At 43.9% G+C, this 22,145-nt stretch overlaps 1 protein-coding gene across 4 annotated transcripts in view; it reads left to right on the plus strand.

The window, feature by feature from the left end:
- The window catches only part of LOC143935275 (CMP-N-acetylneuraminate-beta-galactosamide-alpha-2,3-sialyltransferase 2-like), an 84,614-nt gene extending 63,761 nt beyond the window's left edge, over positions 1-20,853 (plus strand). For all 4 annotated transcript variants that reach the window (XM_077459019.1, XM_077459022.1, XM_077459020.1 and 1 more), the window contains exons 4-7: positions 6,686-6,865; positions 7,879-7,924; positions 10,621-10,740; positions 20,604-20,853. In XM_077459019.1, the coding sequence (XP_077315145.1) occupies positions 6,686-6,865; positions 7,879-7,924; positions 10,621-10,740; positions 20,604-20,771 (514 nt within the window). In that variant the 3' untranslated portion in view covers positions 20,772-20,853. The remainder of the gene's footprint in view (positions 1-6,685; positions 6,866-7,878; positions 7,925-10,620; positions 10,741-20,603) is intronic.
- The last annotated feature ends 1,292 nt before the right edge of the window (positions 20,854-22,145 follow it).

Raw genomic sequence — 22,145 nt, forward strand, 5'->3', positions numbered from 1 at the left:
TTATGGAGCTTGCTCTTTCTGAAGGTAATATAACTATTTTGGGTCATAATGGACTATTTCAGTAAGAAGGCCCCCAGTTTGGAGTTTGGACTCATGTGTCCAGGTTTCAGACTGCCTGAAATCTGGACACATTATTCAGACTGAACTATGGCTTCCCAGCAGGGGTGCTGGCGTGCGTTGTCTAAGCTGACAACGCACGCACGCACGCACGCACGCACGCACGCACACACACACACACACACACACACACACACACACACACAGACACAGAGGAGCGAGGGCTCAATCTGCACCTCTTCCTCCTGCCCATATCCCTCTATGTCTGCCCACACTCCAATCCCTGGGGCTGTGCCTCAGATACAGCTGGATGAGAGGTGCTGACTGCCAAGGGGTGAGTGAGCTCACCATCCATCCCGGTCTATGACTCAAGTCTCCCCCCTTCTCTCTCCAGCCTCTGAGTGAGTACACCAAGGTAAATCGGGGTTCTCAGAGCACCCCTTACATCAGAGTTCCCCTTTACATCAGAAGCCACAGTGTTCCCCCTTACATCAGAGTTCCCCTTTACACCAGAGTCCACAGTGTTCCCCCTTACATCAGAGTTCTTTCCGTACATCAGAGTCCACAGTGTTCCCCCTTAATTCAGGGCTCCCATTCATATGATTAAAAATGTTATTTATTAGCAAAATATATGTATAAAAAAAAATTTGCTGTGTGCCGTTAAAGTGTTCGGCTTTGACTTGAAGAAAAGTTGGCAACCCTACCTAGCCATAGAGTATAGCATTGTGTAATAAGTCCAGGGGCTTGAATGGGATTTGCTAAAGGTGAAGCTATACCAGGCAGCTATATCCTCTTACCACTTCTTAAAGCGCAAGCATTACACTTTGCATTGGTAAAAGCTGTAACTGTCTTCTACAAACTCTGCCATCACTATAATTATGGTTGTCTACTGAAATCCAAATGTTAATTATGGAAAGCGTTTTTTTATATTTCACAGCAGGGCGCACCCTTCCTGAATGGTCACCAGATGTCGGAGAAGGGAAAATTACATAAAATTAAAAATAACATTGTTAATATTTGTGCAATATTTTTGTGTCTGTCTAAAAAAATTTATTTTATTTTTTTCCATCTTAAAACTAACTTTGAACATAAATATGCTTTTTTGAGTGTGTAAGGAAACCTGCTGTTAAAGTATTATGTAATTTAAAAAGTAAGGTTTTGTAAACTCCAGAAAGAAAATTCTTTCTGATTTGTGAAATTGTAAATGAATTTGCTAGAGGATTGCATACTGGAGATGCCTGCAGTTTTCTGTTGCAGCACATAGGAATCTAAAGATAAGTAGGGCTGTTACTGATTAAAATTTTCGTGTTCGATTTAATTAATTCCTTTTTTAATCAATTAATTGACTAATTTTGATTAATTATAACTCGCATACAGCTCCACCTACTTTTAGCTAATCTCCTTGCATTGCAACTCTGCATTAGTCAGTGGTAAATGTGGTATACACTATATACAATCACCCAACTCTAGTTAGTTTCCACAATCCATGACTTAACTTCACAGTTCACACAAATACGTTTTCAATTCAAACTGTAGCACTGACGTAAGTCTTTTTTTTTTTTTTTTCCACAGTAGTGTGACAATCCCTCCACCTCCGGTCCAACTAATAACTCTCACCTTATGGCATGGACCCCTGTGCAAACAGGTGGTCATGCAAGCGGGTATCAAAATGGTTAACACGGACCATAAACTTCTCTCACGTCTCCTTAGATCTCAGCAAGGACGCCAGGTCATGGGTAGAAAGAAAAGATCTAAGTGCTCAACCCTTAAAGCGGGAGTCCGCCGGGACTCCGCGTTTTTTTTTTTTTTAAAGTCAGCAGCTACAAATACTGCAGCTGCTGACTTTTAAAATAGTGACACTTACCTGTCCAGCGCGCCCGCGATGTTGGCACCCGAAGCCGGTCTCTAGATCGACACTCGAGTGCTGCCGCCGCCATCTTGGGTATGGGAATCAGGAAATGGAGCCTTTCGGCTTCATTTCCCGGTTCCCTACTGCGCATGCGCGAGCCGCGCTGCGCAATGAGGACGGTCCCCGCTGCCTCTTGGATCTGTGTGTTTCCCAGCAGGCAGCGGGGCACTTGCGGAAGGGGGCGGGCACTTGCGGAAAGGGGCGTAATGTACGCCCCTTTCCGCAGAGAGCTAGCCCGGAAGTGGGTGCAGTTACCTGGATTATCCAGGTAACTGCACCCCCCTCCCCCCTGAAAGGTGCCAATTGTGGCGCCGGAGGGGGGGAGGAATCCGATGAGCGGAAGGTCCATTTTAGGGTGGACCTCCGCTTTAAGTATAAGATTTCATTTTTGTGTTCAAACACAAACTACTCACATAAAGATGATAAAAACACAGCATGTAAAGCCGACAATCGTGTTAGTTCCTTAGGGCAGCAGCGGGTGACGTCATGCGTAGCTCCTCCCCCGTACGAGTTACGTCCAATCAGAACTTTGACGTCACCGGACTCCTCCGCCCTTCCCTTCGTTTGCAGACGGAGGCACTTGGGGAAGGGGGGAGGAGTCCGGTGACGTCGATGTCCGTGATGTCACCGGATCTCTGATAGAACTCCCTGAAGACCTGGAAGCCTGCGGAGAGGTGAGTACCGGTCAAAAGAATTTTGATTGATCAAAAAAAAAAAATCGATTAATCGAGGAATTAATCTTTAATTTACACAGCCCTAAAGATAAGGTTTCCTTTATGTTTAGTACACACATGTCTGTGGGCAGAATGAACAGTCTGAGTGGCGGTTCCATGAATGTCATCATGTTAAACATTTTTTTTTTGTTCGAGTTGATTTGAGCTTTGTGGCATGGAGCATTATCCTGCTGGAAGGAGCCATCAGAAGATGGGGACACTGTAGTCATAAAGGGGGTGGACATGGTCAGAAACAATACTCAGGTAGAATGTGGCATTTAAACGATGCTCAATTGGTACTAAGGGGCACAAAGTATGCCAAGAAAATATCCCCCCACACCATTACACCATCACCAGATTAAACTGTTGATACAAGGCAGAATGGATCCATGCTTTCATGTTGTTTACACCAAATTCTGACCCCACCATCTGAATGTTGCAGCTGACATTTAGACTCATCAGACCAGGCATAGTTTTTCCAATCTTCTATTGATCAATTTTGGTGATCCTGTGCGAATTTTAGCCTCAGTTTCCTGTTCTTAGATGACAGAAGCAGCACCCGGTGTGGTCTTCTGCTGCTGTAGCCCATCTACTTCAAGGTTCGATGTGTTGTGCATTTAGAGATGGTATTCTGCATACCTTGGTTGTACCAAGTGGTTATTTGAGTTACTGTTGCCTTTCCATCATCTGCCTATTCTCCTCTGACCTCTGACATCAACAAGGCATTTTCATCCACACAACTAGATATTTTCTCTTTTTCGGAGCATTCTCTGTAAACTCGAGAGATAGTTGTGCATGAAAATTCCAGTAGATCAGCAGCTTTTGAAATACTCAGACCAGCCTGTCTGGCACCATCAACCATGCCACATTCAAAGTCACTTAAATCCCTTTTTTTCCCCCATTCTAAAGCTCCGTTTGAGTTTCAGCAAGTCATCTTTACCGAGTCTAGACGCCTAAATGCATTGAGTTGTTGTCAATGTGGTTGGCTCATTAGTGTATAGGCTCCATCGGACATTTTCCATTGGAATTTGTGTCGCACAAAATTTGAGAGCTGGTTCTCAAATTTTCCAACAACAAAATCAGTTGTCGTAAATTCCGATCGTGTGTACACAATTCCGTTGCACAAAGTGCCACGCATGCTCGGAAACAAACATAAGAGCAGCACTGGCTATCACCGCGTTCTTGACGTTCGGAATTTCCGACCAACTTTGTGTGTGACCGTGTGTATGCAAGACAAGTTTGAGCCAACATCCGTGGAAAAAAAAACATGGATTTTGTTGTCTGAAAATCCGATCGTGTGTACAGGGCATTAGGAAGCACTAAGGTGTATGCAAAGCCAAAACTTTTTTATTTACTTTTGGATGGAGTGAGGGAGTTTTCAAACTGCCAGGTTTTTACTGCTGTACAAAGAGGGTCCTCTACACATTTTTAAGCTTAAATTGTAAAAAAATAAAATAATAATAATAAACTACTGACACCATCCACTGCCCTACTGACACCATCCTACAGATACTACCCACTGCCATACACTCCGCGCTTCTCTCCTGTACATACTACCCACCTTTAAAGAAATACAGAACAGTAATTTTATGTGTTAATTCTATGCGTTAATAGTGCCACATCCAATATTAAAGCCTCTCAGGCAGGGCAGGACTTAGGGTGGTGGGGGCCCCTGGGCTTGAGTCACTTTTGGGCCCTACCTTCTATACATTACCGTATTTATGGGCGTATAACACGCACCCCAAGTTTAGGAGGGAAGTTTAACGTAAAACACTTACATTTAAACGCCCATCAATGCAGCCTTGTCCAGTGTCATTTGCAGCCTTGTCATTGCAGTCTTGAAGTTTAAAAATGGCACCGCCAAGATACAGAGTCCTGTGTATCTTGGCGGCTCTCCTGTCCTCTTGGTGGCTCTTGGCAGCTCTTGGCGCCTCTCGGGTCCTCTTGGCGGCTCTCGGGTCATCTCACAGTCGCGAGCGGAGCCGAGAGTAGCCGAGTGTACTCGGCTCAGCTCTCAGTTATGCCCATTCCCTTTGTTATGTCCATCATAGGGTGGGACTGGGCGTGGCTGTGAGCGGAGCCGAGTACACTTTGCTATGTATCTCGGCGGGGCCCCCTATTGGTCGGGGCCCATGGGCTTGAGCCCAGTCAAGCCCAATGGTAAGTCCTGCCCTGCTCTCAGGCACATACTACACACCACTGTACACTCTGCACTCCTCTCAGGTACATACTACCGACCACCATACACTCCTCACTCCTCTTACATATACCACACACCGCCATACACTCCACACCCCTCTCCTGCACATACTACCCACCGCCATACACTCCTCACTCCTCTCTTGCATATACCACCCACCGCCATACACTCCACACCCCTCTCCTGCACATACTACCCAAGGCCATACACTCCACACTATACATTCTCTATATAACATTACCACATTCTGCACTATGCAAATCATTTCAGAATCTATTAAGCCACACCCTCTTTAAGCCATGCCCAATATTTAACGTAAACTCAGCGCGCTGCATTATTGACTTTGTCACTGCCTAGGGCCCACTTTTGATTTTGCACACGGGCCCACTGATTTTTTTCATACACCCCTGACACTCACTATTTGTCCTGATGACTCTTGTCTCCGCTACAGAAAGAGATGGGAAATCCAATCTTTTAGGCTGCCATTACACCTTGACTTAAGGCAAAACATTAGAATGGACAGGTCTGAAGCCAGCCTTGGAGTTGTCACAGGAACAGGAGGTGGGAACACAATTGAGACGCCTGTTCCAGTGACAACTGTCTAAAAAGGGATTTCCCTTTACTTTGGAGAGATTTTCCTCTTACTTCCTGTTGTATCTCTGGGACAGGAAGTGATGAAAAAACTTTTTAATGGGATACAGCAAAAAAAAAAAAAAAAACACTCTCTACTCTAAATAAAAAAGTTTTGTGTTCTACATACACTTTAATATCTTTTTTCAATGCCTTAACTTCACAACTTGAAGCTTTCACAAGCCTAAGGGCTCTCCACTCAGCTCCATAGGACAGCACTATAAGCCTGAAGATTCAACCACCAGCACTGTCATGTGGAAGGACAGGGAGTCACTTCCCTTCACCTGGTTCTTTTGAAGAGGGCAGAAGGGGACAAGGGAAAGCAGTGTGTTCATCTTATGCCACGTACACACGATCGGAATTCCGGCCAGAAAAAGACAGATGAGAGCTTTTAATCGGAAAATGCGACCGTGTGAATGCTCCATCGGAATTTAGCTGTCCGAATTTCAGCAAAATAATTGATAGCATGTTCTCAATTTTCCCAACGGAAAAACTTTCTATCGGTAATTCCGATTGTGTGTATGCAATTCCGACATGCCGAAAATCACGCATGCTCAGATTCAACTACGAGACAGAAGCTATTGGCTACTGGCTATTGAACTTCCTTTTTCTAGTCCCGTGTTGTACACGTTGTACGTCACCGCGTTATAAACGATTGGAATTTGATGTGACCGTGTGTAGGCAAGACAGCTTGAGCCGAATTCCGTCGGAATTCCATTGGGAAAACCATCAGAGCTTTTTCCCAGAGAGAATTCCGATCGTGTGTACGCGGCATAAGAAGAACAGTTATGTGAACCTGCATAGGCAGACTAGTTCAAGTTAAAGCCTGCATAGACAAACAGAAAAGATAATGCAGCACCATTTTGGAACTTGTTGTCGGCACAGTTTCCACCGACTCTGGATCTGCACCCCTGAAATTATTGCTGAAAGAGAAAGTTAGGGCGTTTGGCTGGCTAAGGTGATGTTTACTGTTTAGGACCCCTGGGCTCTGAACACCTTAAATATTAATCCTTATATTTTGCATTTGCCAACAAAATCTATACCCACGTGGAAACTATTTTTGGTTTGGGGTAGAACTGTGCACACCAAAGGTTTAGTGCCAAATGACTCCACTGTGTTAACCCTGCTAAATGTTATTATGCCTTTCCTAACCATCCGCTCTCTTACATTTTTTAGAATGAACAGAGCTCTCACTTCCGGATTTGAAGAAGATGTGGGCTTCAGAACCACTCATCATTTTATGTATCCAGAAAGTGCTATGCACATTTCAAATGGGGTCCATCTAGTCCTGGTGCCGTTTAAGCTGCAAGACCTTAGGTGGATTACCAGTGCCCTCTCCACAGGAGAGATCAAGTTGTACGTATCCAGTAATGAAATGATTGTTTTCTAAATGAGTTACATTGGGAATAAATGGAAAGATTTCACAAGTCACCTTAGCATTATGCATACTTGGGTTTTGATAGGCCAGTCCTAATTTTCTGTCTACAAGGGACAGAGCATTGGAAAAAAAAACAGCATGGTTTTATCCATATATGGGTATAGCTGAACAGATATGGAATTAGGGAGAGATTTATATACGCTCTACTATTTTTACACTACATAGCAAAAAGTTTCTGGATACCTGACCATCCGTCATTATGCTTTATAACCCAAAGTATGTGGATACCCTTCCAAATTATTGCATTCAATGTTTCTGTTGGAAGGTACTATTAATACAGAGACAATTGTGCACTTCCAACTGGTGATGTAGTTTGCGAAGGCCTTTCACTGTACCAGCATGACTATACCCCTGTGTTCAAAGCCATATTCATAAAGACGTATTGATGATCTCAAATGGCCTGCACAGAGCCCTGAGCTTAATGCATTAAGGTGAAAAAAGACCTGGCAGTGACTGGCCTCCCTGCCCCCCAGTTTACTTACTTGAGCATAATTTTTGCGTCGGCAGAGACGCGCTCTCCCTCTCTCCATGGAGTCCCGCCTCTTGATTTGATAGATTGATAGCAGCACAGCCATTGGCTCCCGCTGCTGTCAATCAAATCCAATAACCGGGGGGTGGGGCTGAGTCTGGCATTCGTGTCTATGGATGCAAATGCCGGACTCGGGAGCGTGCCCGCAAGGTAACGCCCCCAGGACATCTAGGGGGTTATCTGATGTGGGGAGGAGCCGCGAGAGCCACTGAGGGACCCCAGAAGTCGAGGATCGGGGCCACACTGTGCAAAACGAGCTAAAAAGAAGGGTTTACAATCACTTTAAGGATTTTTTTTATAGGAGTACAGTATTTGTAAATGTATGTATATGGTACAATACAACTGTCCATTCACCTTTGAGATATTATTGACTGGTATATAATTTACTGTTTTTCTTTCCAGTACATATACAAGGGTCAAGCAATACATTCAAGCTGATAAGGACAAGGTGAGCCCTGAAGAACTAAATACCAAGACACTATAATGGGGCTTTGGCCATAGGGTAATAGGGCTTTGCCCATAGGGTTTAAATGGAAGGATCTCAGCACAATTGAAAGATCTACCACATTGTATTTTTTTTTTTTTTTTTAGACTGTGCAGGTTTTTAGGTATATTAAAGATAATTCTATAAATTTTATTTACTATTTTTTTGGTATTTGTGCTTCTTCCTTTTTTGTATGTATTTTACCATTATTTATATACTGTCACATAGTTTTTTCATTTTGCGTTCTATAAATATAGAGATGTAAAATAATAAGGCTAATGAAGGGCTGCACAAATACAGGTCCAGGGTAGTTGTAGAGAGCTTCCATAATTCACAGGAGTCACTTAAAGGCAATTTTATCCTTTAACTGCTTGCCGACCAGCTGCCATCATTATACCGTGGCAGGTTGGTACGGCTGCGCGAATCGCCATAGCTGTACGCCGGCCCCCTTAGGAGCAGTAGCAGGCCGGAGCCAATGCACCTGGCCAGCGGGAGCGATGTCTGCTGGCCACCCACGATCACTCCACAGGGAGCCAGAACGGACATCTATCAATGTAAAAAAAAAAAAAGATCCCCATTCTAACAGGGAAGTAGAGAGAGACAGTCCCCTCCCACAGTCAGAAACACCTCCCTAGGGAACACTTAATACCTTGATTGCCCCCTAGAGTTAACCCCTTCCCTGCCAGTGACATTTATACAGTAATCAGTGGCTATTTTTAGCTCTGATCTCTGTATAAATATCAGTGGTCCCAAAAAACTGTCAAAAGTGTCTGATCTGTCCGCCGCAATGTCGCAGTCCCGCTAAAAATCGCCACCATTACTAGTAAAAAAAATAAAAAAAATACAAATGCCATAAATATATCACCTATTTGTAGATGCTGTAACTTTTGCGCAAACCAATCAATATACGCTTATTGAAAATTTCCTTTTACCAAAAATATGTAGAAGAATACATATTGGCCTAAACCGATGAAGAATTTTTTTTTTTAATCATTATTTATTTATTATAGCAAAAAAGTAAAAAAATTGTTTATTTTTTTTTTTCAAAATTGTCGGTAATTTTTTATTATAGCACAACCGCAGAGGTGATCAAATGCCACCAAAAGAAACCCCTATTTATGGGGAAAAAAGGACATACATTTTGAGCGCGCAATTGTCAGTTAAAGTGACCCAGTGCCGTATCGCAAAAAATGGCCTGGTCATTAAGGGGATAAATCCTTCCGGGGCTGAAGTGGTTAAAGCAGTCGTAAACTGCACCAAATCTTTTTTTATTTTTTAAACCCTGCAAAGTAAAGGCATAATGTGTTGGGTTAAGCATCCCGTACCTCCAGCACTGACAGGCGCTTCCATCTTCACCCGATCTTCCTTCCGGGTTCACGTCCTCCGGCCGTCTGATTGACCACGCCACAATGACGTCACTCTCACGCATGCGCGTGGGAGTCAGAAGACGTGGCACAGAGCTCTGAAGAGACGGTACCAGTATACCGTCCCTTCAGAGTGTATGCTCTGGTGACATCACCGGCTCCATGTGATTTGAATTTCTCCTAAACCATGCAAGTTGAGGAGATATTCACTGTACCTACAGGTAAGCATTATTATAGGTTTACTTGTAGGTACAATTTTAAACAAAGGGTTTACTTCCACTTTGAAAAACCCAAGTTTCACCTTTTCATTGACTCCAAGAGGTTACACCCAAACATTGAAATTTCACTGTAATCCTATGATTTTGACTAAATTTATTACAAGAGGTGCAGGACACACATCATCTGAATGTCAGGAGTCTTTCGTATCAACTCTGAATTCAGGATTATAAAATTTAGCTGACTTGTTAATCTAGATCAGTGGTCTCCAAACTGATGCCCTCTGCTTGCTTTTATCCGGCCCTTGGGGTACTATTTCATTCACTGACATCAACAATTGGACTTATGTCCTCTCATTGACACTAACAATTGGGCATATGTCCTCCCACTGCCACCAATGAAGAGGCACGATTTCTCACAATGACACCAACAATGGGACATAATTCCTCCCAATGACACTAACAATGGGGCGCAATTCCTCCTAATGACACCAATGCTGGGGCAGTATTCCTACCACTAACACCAACGATTGGGCATGGTTTAGTCCCACTGACACCAAGACAATTTCTACAACCACTGGCTTTAGTCCAGCCCCCCCTACAGTCTGAAGGACAACATACTGGCCCTTTGTTTAAAAAGTTTGGAGACCCCTGATCTAGATAAATGGTCTCCAAACTGTGGCCCTTTGCTAGCCTTTATCCGACCCTTGAGGCAATATTCCTGCCATTGACACCAACAATGGGGCACTATTCCATCCACTGACACCAACGATGGTGGCATAATTCCTTCCACTGACAACAAAAATGGGGCAATATTCCTCCCAAGGCACCAGATCAGGCATTATTTACTCCCACTGGGCACAGTCATGCCCCCCTAATGTCTGAAGGACAGTAAACTGGCCCTTTCTTTAGAAAGTTTGGAGACCCCTGATCTAGATTGCAATGTAAACAAATGTCCAGAGTGAAACAATGTTTTTACATCTTTTATCCAGGGAAATATAGAGAAATATAATAGAAATTTTACACTTCATTGCATGCTTATATAGTAACTACTGTGTTAAAACCAGTGTTTATTTTTTAGGTATTAATCTTTAATCCAGCTTTTTTCAAATACATCCATGATAATTGGACAAATCATCATGGGAGGTATCCATCTACTGGAATGCTGGCTGTCTTCTTTGCTCTACATATATGTGATGACGTGAGTATGTCCAATGACAGCATAGCTACATAATTATTAAAGGTGTCAAAAATCTCCATAGATATTTTAAATCTTAAAGTGATTGTAAAATCATAAGTTTCTTTTTCTATGCATTAAGAAAAAATAAATAAAAGCCTTAAATAAAAAGAATAAAAAGCCTTCTGTGTGCATCAGCCCCCCTAATACCTACCTGAGCCCCATCTCTATCTAGCGATGTTGTAGGAGTGTTTCAGCTTCCCAAGACTCTCCTCCTGATTGCCTGAGACAGCAGGGCAGCACCATTGGCTCCCGCTGCTGTCAATCAAAGTCAGTGAGCCAATCATGAGAGAGAGGGGGCAGAGCTGTGTCGCGGCTCGGTAACTGAATGGACACAGGGAGTTGTGGCTTGGCTCATGCCCCCATAGCAAGCTGCTTGCTGTGGGGGCACTCTTTAGGAGGGAGGGGAGAGGAGCTCCGAAGGTGGACCTGAGAAGCGGAGGATCTGGGCCGACTTGTGCCAAACCACTGCACCGAGCATGTAAGTGTAACATGTTTGTTATTTTTAACCAAAAAAATAAAAATAGACTTTAGTATCACTTTAATGCTTAACTCCTCACATCTATTAATCCCTTTATAGTTCTGTACCACTGCATGGTTTTATTTGTGATTATGTTCTGTGCTGGCAAAGGTAAGTGTCACAAGTGTCCACACACAGAGATGTAGTGCAGAAGGGGTGAGGTGTGTCTAACCAGGTCTAACAGTGCTGATTACTAAGAGCTCTGGGACTTAAGCTGGCCATAGACAGTTCGAATCTTGGTCAGTTCAGCAAGATAGTTCAGTTTTGAACCATGTATGGGCAGGCTGAATGTACCCAAGTTGACGAAGTCGGTCAACCAGCCTGTCGGATTTTACATGTCCAGCCATTGTCTAAAATGTCACTTTGTGCAAAAAACATACCACCTGAGACTCAGTCTGTTTGGACAGTATGGCAGGATGACTCCTCAAGATCCGCAAGTGGTGGCAACTCACCAAAAAGACTCCAGTGTATTTTAGGCTGACATGTACAAAATATGTTTTTTTATAGCATTTCTTGCAGATAAAAAGACATTCCTTAAAAAAAACAAAAACCTTCCTTTACTTGAGAAAAGTGAAGCTAAAGCTGGTCATAGATGGATCAAATTTCGGCTAGTTCAGCAGAGACTGGCCGAGATTGGACACATATGGGCAGGCTGGTTGTCCATCGATCAAATTCAATACAACCAGCCTGTTGGATTTTTGGCATGCGATTACTCCCAGCAGCTAGCGGTAATCATTGAGTTCTCCCTGCTGGGAAGGCCCCCTGCCAGTAGAACACAATAGTGCCACGGGAGGGATTCCCCCATCAACACTGACTGTGTTGTTGGGGGAATTGAGCAATTTTCCATGGGTTCCAGGAAAGAAAAGAATATAATTTATGGCCTGCCTAACTGGAGAACATGGGGAGGCTGGGAGCATCGAGCTAGGACTGTCCCCAGACAGCCGCCCGCAGCTTCCGGATGGCAACAGATTTGCGTGCGACTATCTTGGTTACTTGGGGAGCTACAGCCTGGTCTGAATAATGTGTCAGTTTTTCAGTCTGCTTGAAACCTGGACACATGATTAAAAACCTGGACTGCCCGGGTGAATCCCGGACAGGTGGCAACCTTACTAGGAACTAATCCATGTAATACAAAATAGTGGTAGACCGCAAACCACATCAAATGCACAAAACATAAAATAGTAAAGCTATGAAAATAGAAAAGTGTCTGTCTGACTGCATATCTATTCCTGTGACTTAAACTGAGCTTTAATCGCACTTACTGGAATCCTTCAAAACTGCAACTGATGTTCCTTGGTACTTTGCCAATTTCTTCAGGTGAAAATACTGACTGTTTAAACACATTTATTAAGGCCTCATTCACACGTGCGTACTTAAGCGTCTGTCTGTCGAGTGCCTATATTTAGGGAAACGCACCCCCTGCACCTCATTCATTTCTGACATGCTTTGCTGACTCCAAACGATCTAGAGAAGGAGGGTGGAGCGGAGCTCCAGTACACAGTTTGTGATTGACATCCTCAGTTGTGCATTATTCCCTATGAGATTGTGTTGAGGGGCGTGTGTCCCTTCGCTTGTTGGTTTCAAGTTAAAAAAAAATGTTTTTTTTGCTAGAAAATTACTTAGAACCCCCAAAAATTATATATATTTTTTAGTAGACACCATAGGGAATAAAATGATTTTTATTGAGGTTGTTTAACCACCTTCAGACCGGACCATTTTGCTGGTAAATGACCAGAGGTCTTTTTACACTTTGGCACTGCGCTGCTTTAACTGGTAATTGCGCGGTCATGCAATGTTGTACCCAAACGAAATTTGCGTCCTTTTCTTCCCACAAATAGAGCTTTCTTTTGATGGTATTTGATTGCCTCTGCGATTTTTATTTTTTGCGATATAAACGTAAAAAGACCGCAAATTTTGAAAAAAAATGATATTTTCTACTTTTTGTTATTAGAAAAATCCAATAAACTCAATTTTAGTCATACATTTAGGCCAAAATGTATTCAGCCACATGTCTTTGGTAAAAAAAAAGTCAATAATTGTATATTTATTGGTTTGCGCAAAAGTTGTCACATCTACAAACTAAGGTACATTTTCTGGAATTCACGCAGCTTTTAGTTTATGACTGCCTATCTCATTTCTTGAGGTGGTAAAATGGCAGGGCAGTACAAAACCCCCCCAAATGACCCCATTTTGGAAAGTAGACACCCTAAGGAAATTGATAAGAGGCATGTTGAGCCCATTGAATATTTTATTTTTTTGCCGCAAGCGATTGAATAATGACAAAAAAAAAATTTTTTTTTTTTTTTACACAAAGTTGTCACTAAATGATATATTGCTCACACATGCCATGGTTATATGTGGAATTGTACTCCAAAATACATTCTGCTGCTTCTCCTGAGTACGGGGATACCACATGTGGTCGACTTTTTGGAAGCCTAGCCGCGTACGGGGCCCCGAAAGCCAAGCACCGCCTTCAGGATTTCTAAGGGCATACATATGTCATTTTACTCCTCACTACCTATCACAGTTTTGAAGGCCATAAAATGCCAAGATGGCACAAAACCCCCACAAATGACCCCATTTTAGAAAGTAGACACCCCAAGCTATTTGCTGAGAGGCATGTTGAGTCCATGGAATATTTTATATTTTGCCACAAGTTGCGGGAAAATTACAAACTTTATACATTTTTCACAAAGTTGTCACTAAATGATATATTGCTCACACATGCTATGGGCATATGTGAAATGACACCCCAAAATAAATTCTGCTGCTTCTCCTGAGTACGGGGATACCACATATGTGGGACTTTTTGGGAGCCTAGCCGCGTACGGGGCCCCGAAAACCAAGCACCGCCTTCAGGCTTTCTAAGGGCGTAAATTTTTCATTTCACGCCTCACTACCTATTACAGTTTTGAAGGCCATAAAATGCCAAGATGGCACAAAACCCCCACAAATGACCCCATTTTAGAAAGTAGACACCCCAAGCTATTTGCTGAGAGGCATGTTGAGTCCATGGAATATTTTATATTTTGCCACAAGTTGCGGGAAAATTACAAACTTTTTTTTTTTTCACAAAGTTGTCACTAAATGATATATTGCTCACACATGCCATGGGCATATGTGAAATGACACCCCAAAATAAATTCTGCTGCTTCTCCTGAGTACGGGGATACCACATGTGTGTGATTTTTTGGGAGCCTAGCTGCATACGGGGCCCCGAAAGCCAAGAACCGCCTTCAGGCTTTCTAAGGGCGTAAATTTTTGATTTCACGCCTCACTACCTATTACAGTTTTGAAGGCCATAAAATGCCAAGATGGCACAAAACCCCCACAAATGACCCCATTTTAGAAAGTAGACACCCCAAGCTAGTGGTGAGAGGCATGTTGAGTCCATGGAATATTTTATATTTTGCCACAAGTTGCGGGAAAAGTACAAACTTTTATTTTTTTTTTATTTTTTTTCACAAAGTTGTCACTAAATGATATATTGCTCACACATGCCAGGGGCATATGTGAAATGACACCCCAAAATAAATTCTGCTGCTTCTCCTGAGTACGGGGATACCACATGTGTGGGACTTTTTGGGAGCCTAGTCGCGTACGGGGCCCCGAAAACCAAGAACCGCCTTCAGGATTTCTAAGGGTGTAAATATTTGATTTCACACCTCACTGCCTATCACAGTTTTGAAGGCCATAAAATGCCAAAATAGCACAAAACCCCCCAAAATGACCCCATTTTGGAAAGTAGACACCCCAAGCTATTTGCCGAGAGGCATGGTGAGTATTTTGCAGCTCTCATTTGTTTTTGAAAATGAAGAAAAAAAAAAAAATAATGTATATTTTTTTTCTTTTTTTCAATTTTCAAAACTTTGTGACAAAAATGAAGGTCTGCAAAATACTAACCATACCTCTCGGCAAATAGCTTGGGGTGTCTCCTTTCCAAAATGGGGTCACTTGGGGGGATTTTGTGCTATCTGGGCATTCCATGGCCTCCGAAACTGTGATAGGCAGTGAGGAATGCAATCAAAAATTTACACCCTTAGAAATCCTGAAGGTGGTGCTTGGATTTTGGGGTACCGTACGCGGTTAGGCTCCCAAAAGGTCTCACACTTGTGGTATCCCCGTACTCAGGAGAAGCAACAGAATGTATTTTGGGGTGTAATTTTACATATAACCATGGCATGTTTGAGCAATATATCATTTAATGACAACTTTGTGCAAAAAAAAAAAAAAAAAATAATAATAATGTATTTTTTCCACAACTTTTGTCAAAATATAAAATATTCCATGGACTCGACATGCCTCTCAGCAAATAGCTTGGGGTGTCTACTTTCTAAAATGGGGTCATTTGGGGAGGTTTTGAACTGTCCTGGCATTTTATGCACAACATTTAGAAGCTTATTGTAATTTTTTTTTCATGCAGCCTGTGGGCTGAACGAAAAAAAAATATTGATCGGTGGGTATGCCCACCATTAGATACCTCCCTTCATCCACCCACTTCTAATGGTGGGCATACATGCACCATTTATATATGCCGAAGCATGGGGGCATCCTCCCGCAAAAGGTAGGAGCAGATCGCTCCTCCACCCCTTATGCCCCCATGCTTCGGCATATATGCTCTTTTTTAACTGTGGTGGTGAAATCACCCCCGACAGTGCTGGAGTCGCGGCTTTATGTATCATGGGAGCAAACGCTGTTGCTGTCAAGATAAATAAATCCGCGCTGCAACTGAATGGCGTACCTGCTAAGCAAATGATGGTTAACAATAAAACAAAGTAACATTACAGTATAACAGTAAGACGTACCATACCTGCAAAGCAAATACAAAAAAAATAGCAAAAAATAACACATTTAACACAATCTGTGCCTAAAATATATATATGCTGAAGCATGGGGGCATCCTCCCGCAAAAAAGTTATGCCACGTACATACATTCAAACTTTTCCACGGGCAAGCCCTCCGTCGGAATTTTGACTGTATGTACGTGGCATTAGGAGCAAAATCGCTCCTCCACCCCTTATGCCCCCATGCTTCGGCATATATGCTCTTTTTTAACTGTGGTGGTGAAATCACCTCCGACAGCGCTGGAGTCGTGGCTTTACGTATCGTGGGAGCAAACGCTGTTGCTGTCAAGATAAATAAATCCACGCTACAGCTGAATGGCTTACCTGAAAACAAAAAATGGTTAACAATAAAACATTGCAGAATAGAATACAGTACAAAGGAGCAGAACAATAGAGAGAGAATAGAGAGAGAGAGAGAGAACAATAAAACGACAACTATTTTTGGTTTTTTTATTTTATATTTTTTTAGGTTTTATTTTTTTTTAACTTTTTTTTTTTTTTTAACACTTTTTTATGTAACTTTAACACTTCTGTTGTAACGGTTCCAGCGGTTTGGGTCTCTCAAAATGTGATGGCATCTTGGGAGACCCTGTGAACGTGTGCCTAGCCTGTGCAATGCTGTACCCTACGCTAATACTCAACTAGTTCATGGTAGCGTTCAAAACACTCACCCTGACAAAGACCAGGATTGCCAGGACAGCGTGGACAATAAGAACGGGTGTCACGTCTAAATCCGCGCTTTCTGCAGACACGACATTTTCTTTGGGGGGCTCGTTGGGTAGGGGTACTCGGGAGGACATAAATATAATGCCTCTCATGCAGCCGGCTTACTGCATCTGGTAGGGGAAGGTGAGGTGGAGCACCGCCTGGATACAGAAGGGCTCTGACGATATCCTCCTGGAATTTGAGGAAGGATCCAGTCCGTCCTGAAGCTTTGTGTAGTACATAAGCATTCAGTATAGCCAATTGGAATAAATAAACAGACACTTTTTTGTACCAGCGTCTGGACTTACGGGCAACTAGATACGGCGCCAACAACTGGTCATTGAGGTCCACCCCTCCCATGTTAAGGTTATATTTGTGGACACAGAGGGGTTTCTCCACAATACCAGTCGCCGTAGGAATTTGGACCGTCGTGTCTGCATGAAGGGAGGTAAGAACGAAAACATTCTTATTATCCCTCCACTTCATAGCGAGCAAATTATTACTGCGCAAGCAGGCTCTCTCCCCCAGCCTAAGACGGGACTCTACAAGCCGCTGGGGAAAGCCCCGGCGATTAGGTCGCACGGTGCCACATGCTCCAATCTGCTGATCAAACAAGTGACTAAACAGTGGCACGCTTGTGTAATAATTGTCCACGTACAAGTGGTACCCCTTTCCGAATAAGGGTGACACCATGTCCCACACTATCTTGCCAGCGCTTCCTATGTAGTCAGGGCAGTTCTCCGGCTCTACGTGACTATCTTTACCCTCATAAACCATGAAACTACATGTATAGCCTGTGGCCCTGTCACAGAGCTTATACATCTTGACCCCGTATCTGGAACGCTTGTTGGGGACGTATTGTTTGAATGACAAGCGACCAGAAAACTTAATCAGGGACTCATCAACGCAGACAACTTGATCGGGAGTAAACAAGTCTGCAAAACGTTGGTTGAAGTGGTTTATGAGGGGCCGAATTTTGTAGATCCGATCGTATTCAGGGTCTCCACGAGGACGACAGAGTTCATTGTCGCTGAAGTGCATGAACCGCATAATCTGCTCGTATCGTGCCCTGGACATGGAAGCAGAGAACACGCGCATATGGTGAATTGGGTCAGTGGACCAATATGACCGCAACTCACTCTTTTTGGTTATGCCCATGTTGAGGGAGAGGCCCAGAAAGATTTTAAATTCTGAAACCGTAACTGGTTTCCATTGTCTGGCAAGGGCGGACTGGGGAATAGTGGCGATGTGTTGAGCAGCGTACAAATTGGTTTGGTCCACAATAGATCTATAGAGATCTTCGGTGAAAAACAGTGAGTAAAAGTCAAGTGTCGTAAAATCAACTGTTTCCACGTTAATGCCAGGTTGGCCAGTGAATGGGGGAAGTACGGGTTCTGCAGAAGTGGTGGGCACCCAAATAGGATTGGCGAATTCTGCAGGAAGGGCACTATGGGTACGACGGGCCTGTCTTTGTCTTCTTCTTGGTGGCAGCGGGACACTACTTGTGCTTGCCACCTCGCCAGCTTGAACTGCACTTATGGGACTCGCCACGTCACCACGTGTTACTGCAGTGCTGGATGAAGGTCCAGGGTGTACTAGGCCGCTGGTGCTTGCCAGTTCACCAGAAGGATGAGCGGCTCTAGTACGTCTCTGCTCCATACGAGTGGCCTGCGGTTTATGCACCTCAACAACAGAATACATTCGGGATCGGGCACACCTGTCCCTAACAGAGGCCTCATCTCCGTCGTCAGAGCTATCTGTCATGGAGCCGCTGTCCTCTACAGGATCGTATTCTGAGCCTGAATCTGACAGATGAGTGACGTCCTCTTCACTATCTGTCATGCTCAGAAACGTGTAGGCCTCTTCACTAGTGTACCTTCGCTTTGCCATTTTGGGCTCTAAATTTAGGGGTACACTAGTGAGACTCACAGGTAAAAAAGCACCTAGCCTGTCAGCGACTGTTTCAAAACGCTACAAAAAAAACTGTTAGCGATCGCAGGGATCAGGCCTGACTCTGCGAACGCTGCAGTTATGTGTGTTGTGTTTTGTAAGTGACAGTGATCGATCGATACTGCACTTGGGTGGGCTGGGCTGGGCTTGGCGGAGGGGCTAAACGCAGGTGCTAGCAGGTATCTGGGCTGATCCCGCTAACAATGCGTTTTGGGAAACCTAAAATGCTGGCAACGCTAATATAGATCTGATCAGATACTATATTACTAAGGGAGGTGTATGCTTTGCGCGTGGGTGTTAGCGGTACTGGCACTAACCTGACGCTGGGGCGACGCAGGCCTTATCTGACCCTCAAACTTATATCACCCGCCGGGTGATCAGGGGGGTTAAATCTTTATTAGGTAATAAATGGCGGGTGCCCTGAAACAAAAAAAAAATAACTAACCAACCAGCGTCACCTGTAACAGTTATATGTTGATCACTGGTGAAAGGGTTAACTGGGGGGCAATCAGGGGGCTATGCGGTAGTATATGGGGGTCCCTGACGCTATAAAAAGCTGCAGCGAACCTAAATACCTACCTGCCTAACTAGCGTCACCTGTGACACTAATACAGCGATCAGAAAAACGATCGCTTATTAGTGACACTGGCGACGGGGGGTGATCACGGGGTTAAACCTTTATTGGGGGGTTAGGGGGGCACCCTAGAGCTAAAGGGGGCTAGCCCTAACTGCCCTAACAGTTATTACAGTCACAAATGACACCAATGCAAAAAAAAAAAAAAAAAAATTAAAATAAAAAAAAATGCAATTGGTGTCACTGTGACTGGGGGGGGGCAGGGGTGATTGGGGGGTGATCAGGGGGGTGAAAAGTGTGCCTGGCGTGTTCTACTGTAAGTGTAGTGTTGGGTGCAACTCACGATCCTCTCTCCTCGGTGCCGGAACGAAAAAGACCGACACGAGGAGAGATTACTTCACTTCCTCTGCCTGTGTTTACATTACAGGAGAGGAAGTGATGTCACCGAGCATTTTCATTCGTCGGGAGCGATCGCGAGGGGGTGGCCATGAATGAATGGCCGTCCCCTCGTCCGGGATCGCTCCCGAACGAATACCGACCGCCGCAGGCACCGGGCGGGGGCCCGATCGGGCCCCCGACCCGCGGGCAGGCAAGGACGTACATGTAAGCCCTTATGCCTGCCCGTGCCATTCTGTCGACGTACATCGTCGTGCGGCGGTCGGCAAGTGGTTAAATATTTTATGTTACACTGTATTTGTGCAGCGGTCTTTCAAATGCAATTGTTTTGGAAAAAATTACTTAATGAATTTTTTTTGTATAATGTGAAATATTTTACGTCACGAGAATCGTGATCTTTTTATTCTAAGCAAAAAAATCGTGATTCTCATTTTGGCCAGAATCGTGCAGCTCTAGAATGTAGCATTGGTAGTATGACACCATGGTTTGGCATAAAGAAGTGTTCCCTATTTAGAGCTGTCACAAAGTATGGAGATGGGGCTTAAAGGACAAGAAGAAGCACTTGGATTCCGATATTTTTAAGAAGATTGCAATGGAATGAGGTTGTTGTCGTCATACAAAACCAAAAAACAGTTTACTGACTCTTCAATCTTTGCTTATTTAAAGTTTATTGCATTCTTTGTTTAACCGAGAATCGGAGTCACTGGCACAGTATTGGTATCAATATCAAATTAATATAAAGATCATGATTTAATGCAATCGGAAGCAGAGGTCACAATTTTTGCAGTTGTTATTTGACAGTCTTGAGCTAATTGTGATCTTTCTTCTTCCTCCTTAGATATCAGTGTTTGGTTTTGGTGCAGACAGGAATGGAAACTGGCACCACTATTGGGAAAAGAACAAATTTCCGGGGGCCTTCCGTTGGACCGGGGTGCACAATGCTGAGTTTGAATCTGAACTCCTATCTATGTTAGCCAAAGAAGGAAGGTTAAAATTTTACAAGTGATAGATGTATTTCTAAAGCCATAAGAGAATACTGTGGGGGTTTTTTTTTGTACTTTGGTAATAAAAATGCTGCTCATTATAAATTTTGTGGTAATGTTGGTGTGTCTTATTTTACAACACAGAAAAAAGTAAAGTGTAAAGTGCGGATCTTTTTTACAGTAGCATGTGAATGTGAGCCTCAAAGAGTTTAAGATCAGGCAACAAAAGATACCTGCCCTTACATTTATTAGCTAAAAACGCTTATGAGTTCATGGCCAAGCCTTGCCAACTACCGCTTTCCTGTTGTAGCCGATGACATTTTGGACCAAGTGTCATACAGGTGTAAATTTGGTTTTTGCCTCAGAACAGTAGGGGTTCTGAGGGTTAATTATGTAGGTTGACCTTGACGTCAGTCTGGCCAGGCTATGTTAGAAGTTCTGCTTGGTCATGTGTATGGTGAGGTACACATGACAAGCCAGAATCAGGCCTGGTTGGACGTTTTGGGTATCAGCCTCGGAACCAATCAGTGGGTGTGCCAGGCCTCACTGAGGAGTCTGGGAAGGGGTACTTAAGATGTTGGGGGTCACATGTTTAGGGAGAGGAGTTTGTGAGGCCGGTGTGGTCTGTTCTGGTTCCAGGACCGGGCCAGCAACATGTTTCTGTTAGTTACCCCCAATAGACCCGTCTGGTCTGGGGTAGGGATCCATCTGTTCCCAAGTCTAAGAACCGGCTAGTCTGAGGCGCAGTAACTGAGGGAGGATTCAAGGTGTCCGGGTGTGCTCTCGGCTTGGAGGGGCACCACAGCTCATGAAAGTAACTGGGGGAGGACTCTTCGGAGGAGGGCCGACAAGTGGCATCCTGAGAAGTGCCTGGTTACTGAGTTGGGAAGGACATTGACGAATCCATGCTTTTTCCAGTACTGTTAAGGAGACGGAAAACGTTCCAGGTACTGAGGAAAAAGGTTCCTGTTCACTCTTGGTTACAACTCGTATACGTTTATAGGATTGCTTCAAGTTTTGAATCCAAGTGCTGACTGCCACGAACTCTGGCTAGAGGTCTGTTCAGCCTTGATGTGCCCAGCTGCGAGTGGCTACTCTCTGGGTGGAATTAGAGACTTTGTTATATCTGCAGTTCAAGGTACCTGAGTTCTTCACCCGTGCCCTCTGTTCCTATAAGAGACTGTGTTATTGGATGTTATCACTGCAAAATAAAACCTTTCAAAAAGGACTTTATTGGTGTCAGTGTTCAAGTTGTTGGGGATCAACCCTGGGAACCCCTAGACGTGGAAGAACAAGCCAAGTGGAGGTAGCCGGTAAGCCCATTAAGTCAAGGCCGCCCTACAAAGGGTTATGGCCGCTACACCGTCCTAGTGGTTAGTACGGGTATTCTCATTAGA

The sequence above is a fragment of the Lithobates pipiens genome, unplaced genomic scaffold (assembly GCF_037356315.1).
Source record: "Lithobates pipiens isolate NorthernLeopardFrog02 unplaced genomic scaffold, aLitPip1_a1.2 Scaffold_28, whole genome shotgun sequence".
In the NCBI taxonomy this organism is placed as follows: domain Eukaryota; kingdom Metazoa; phylum Chordata; class Amphibia; order Anura; family Ranidae; genus Lithobates; species Lithobates pipiens.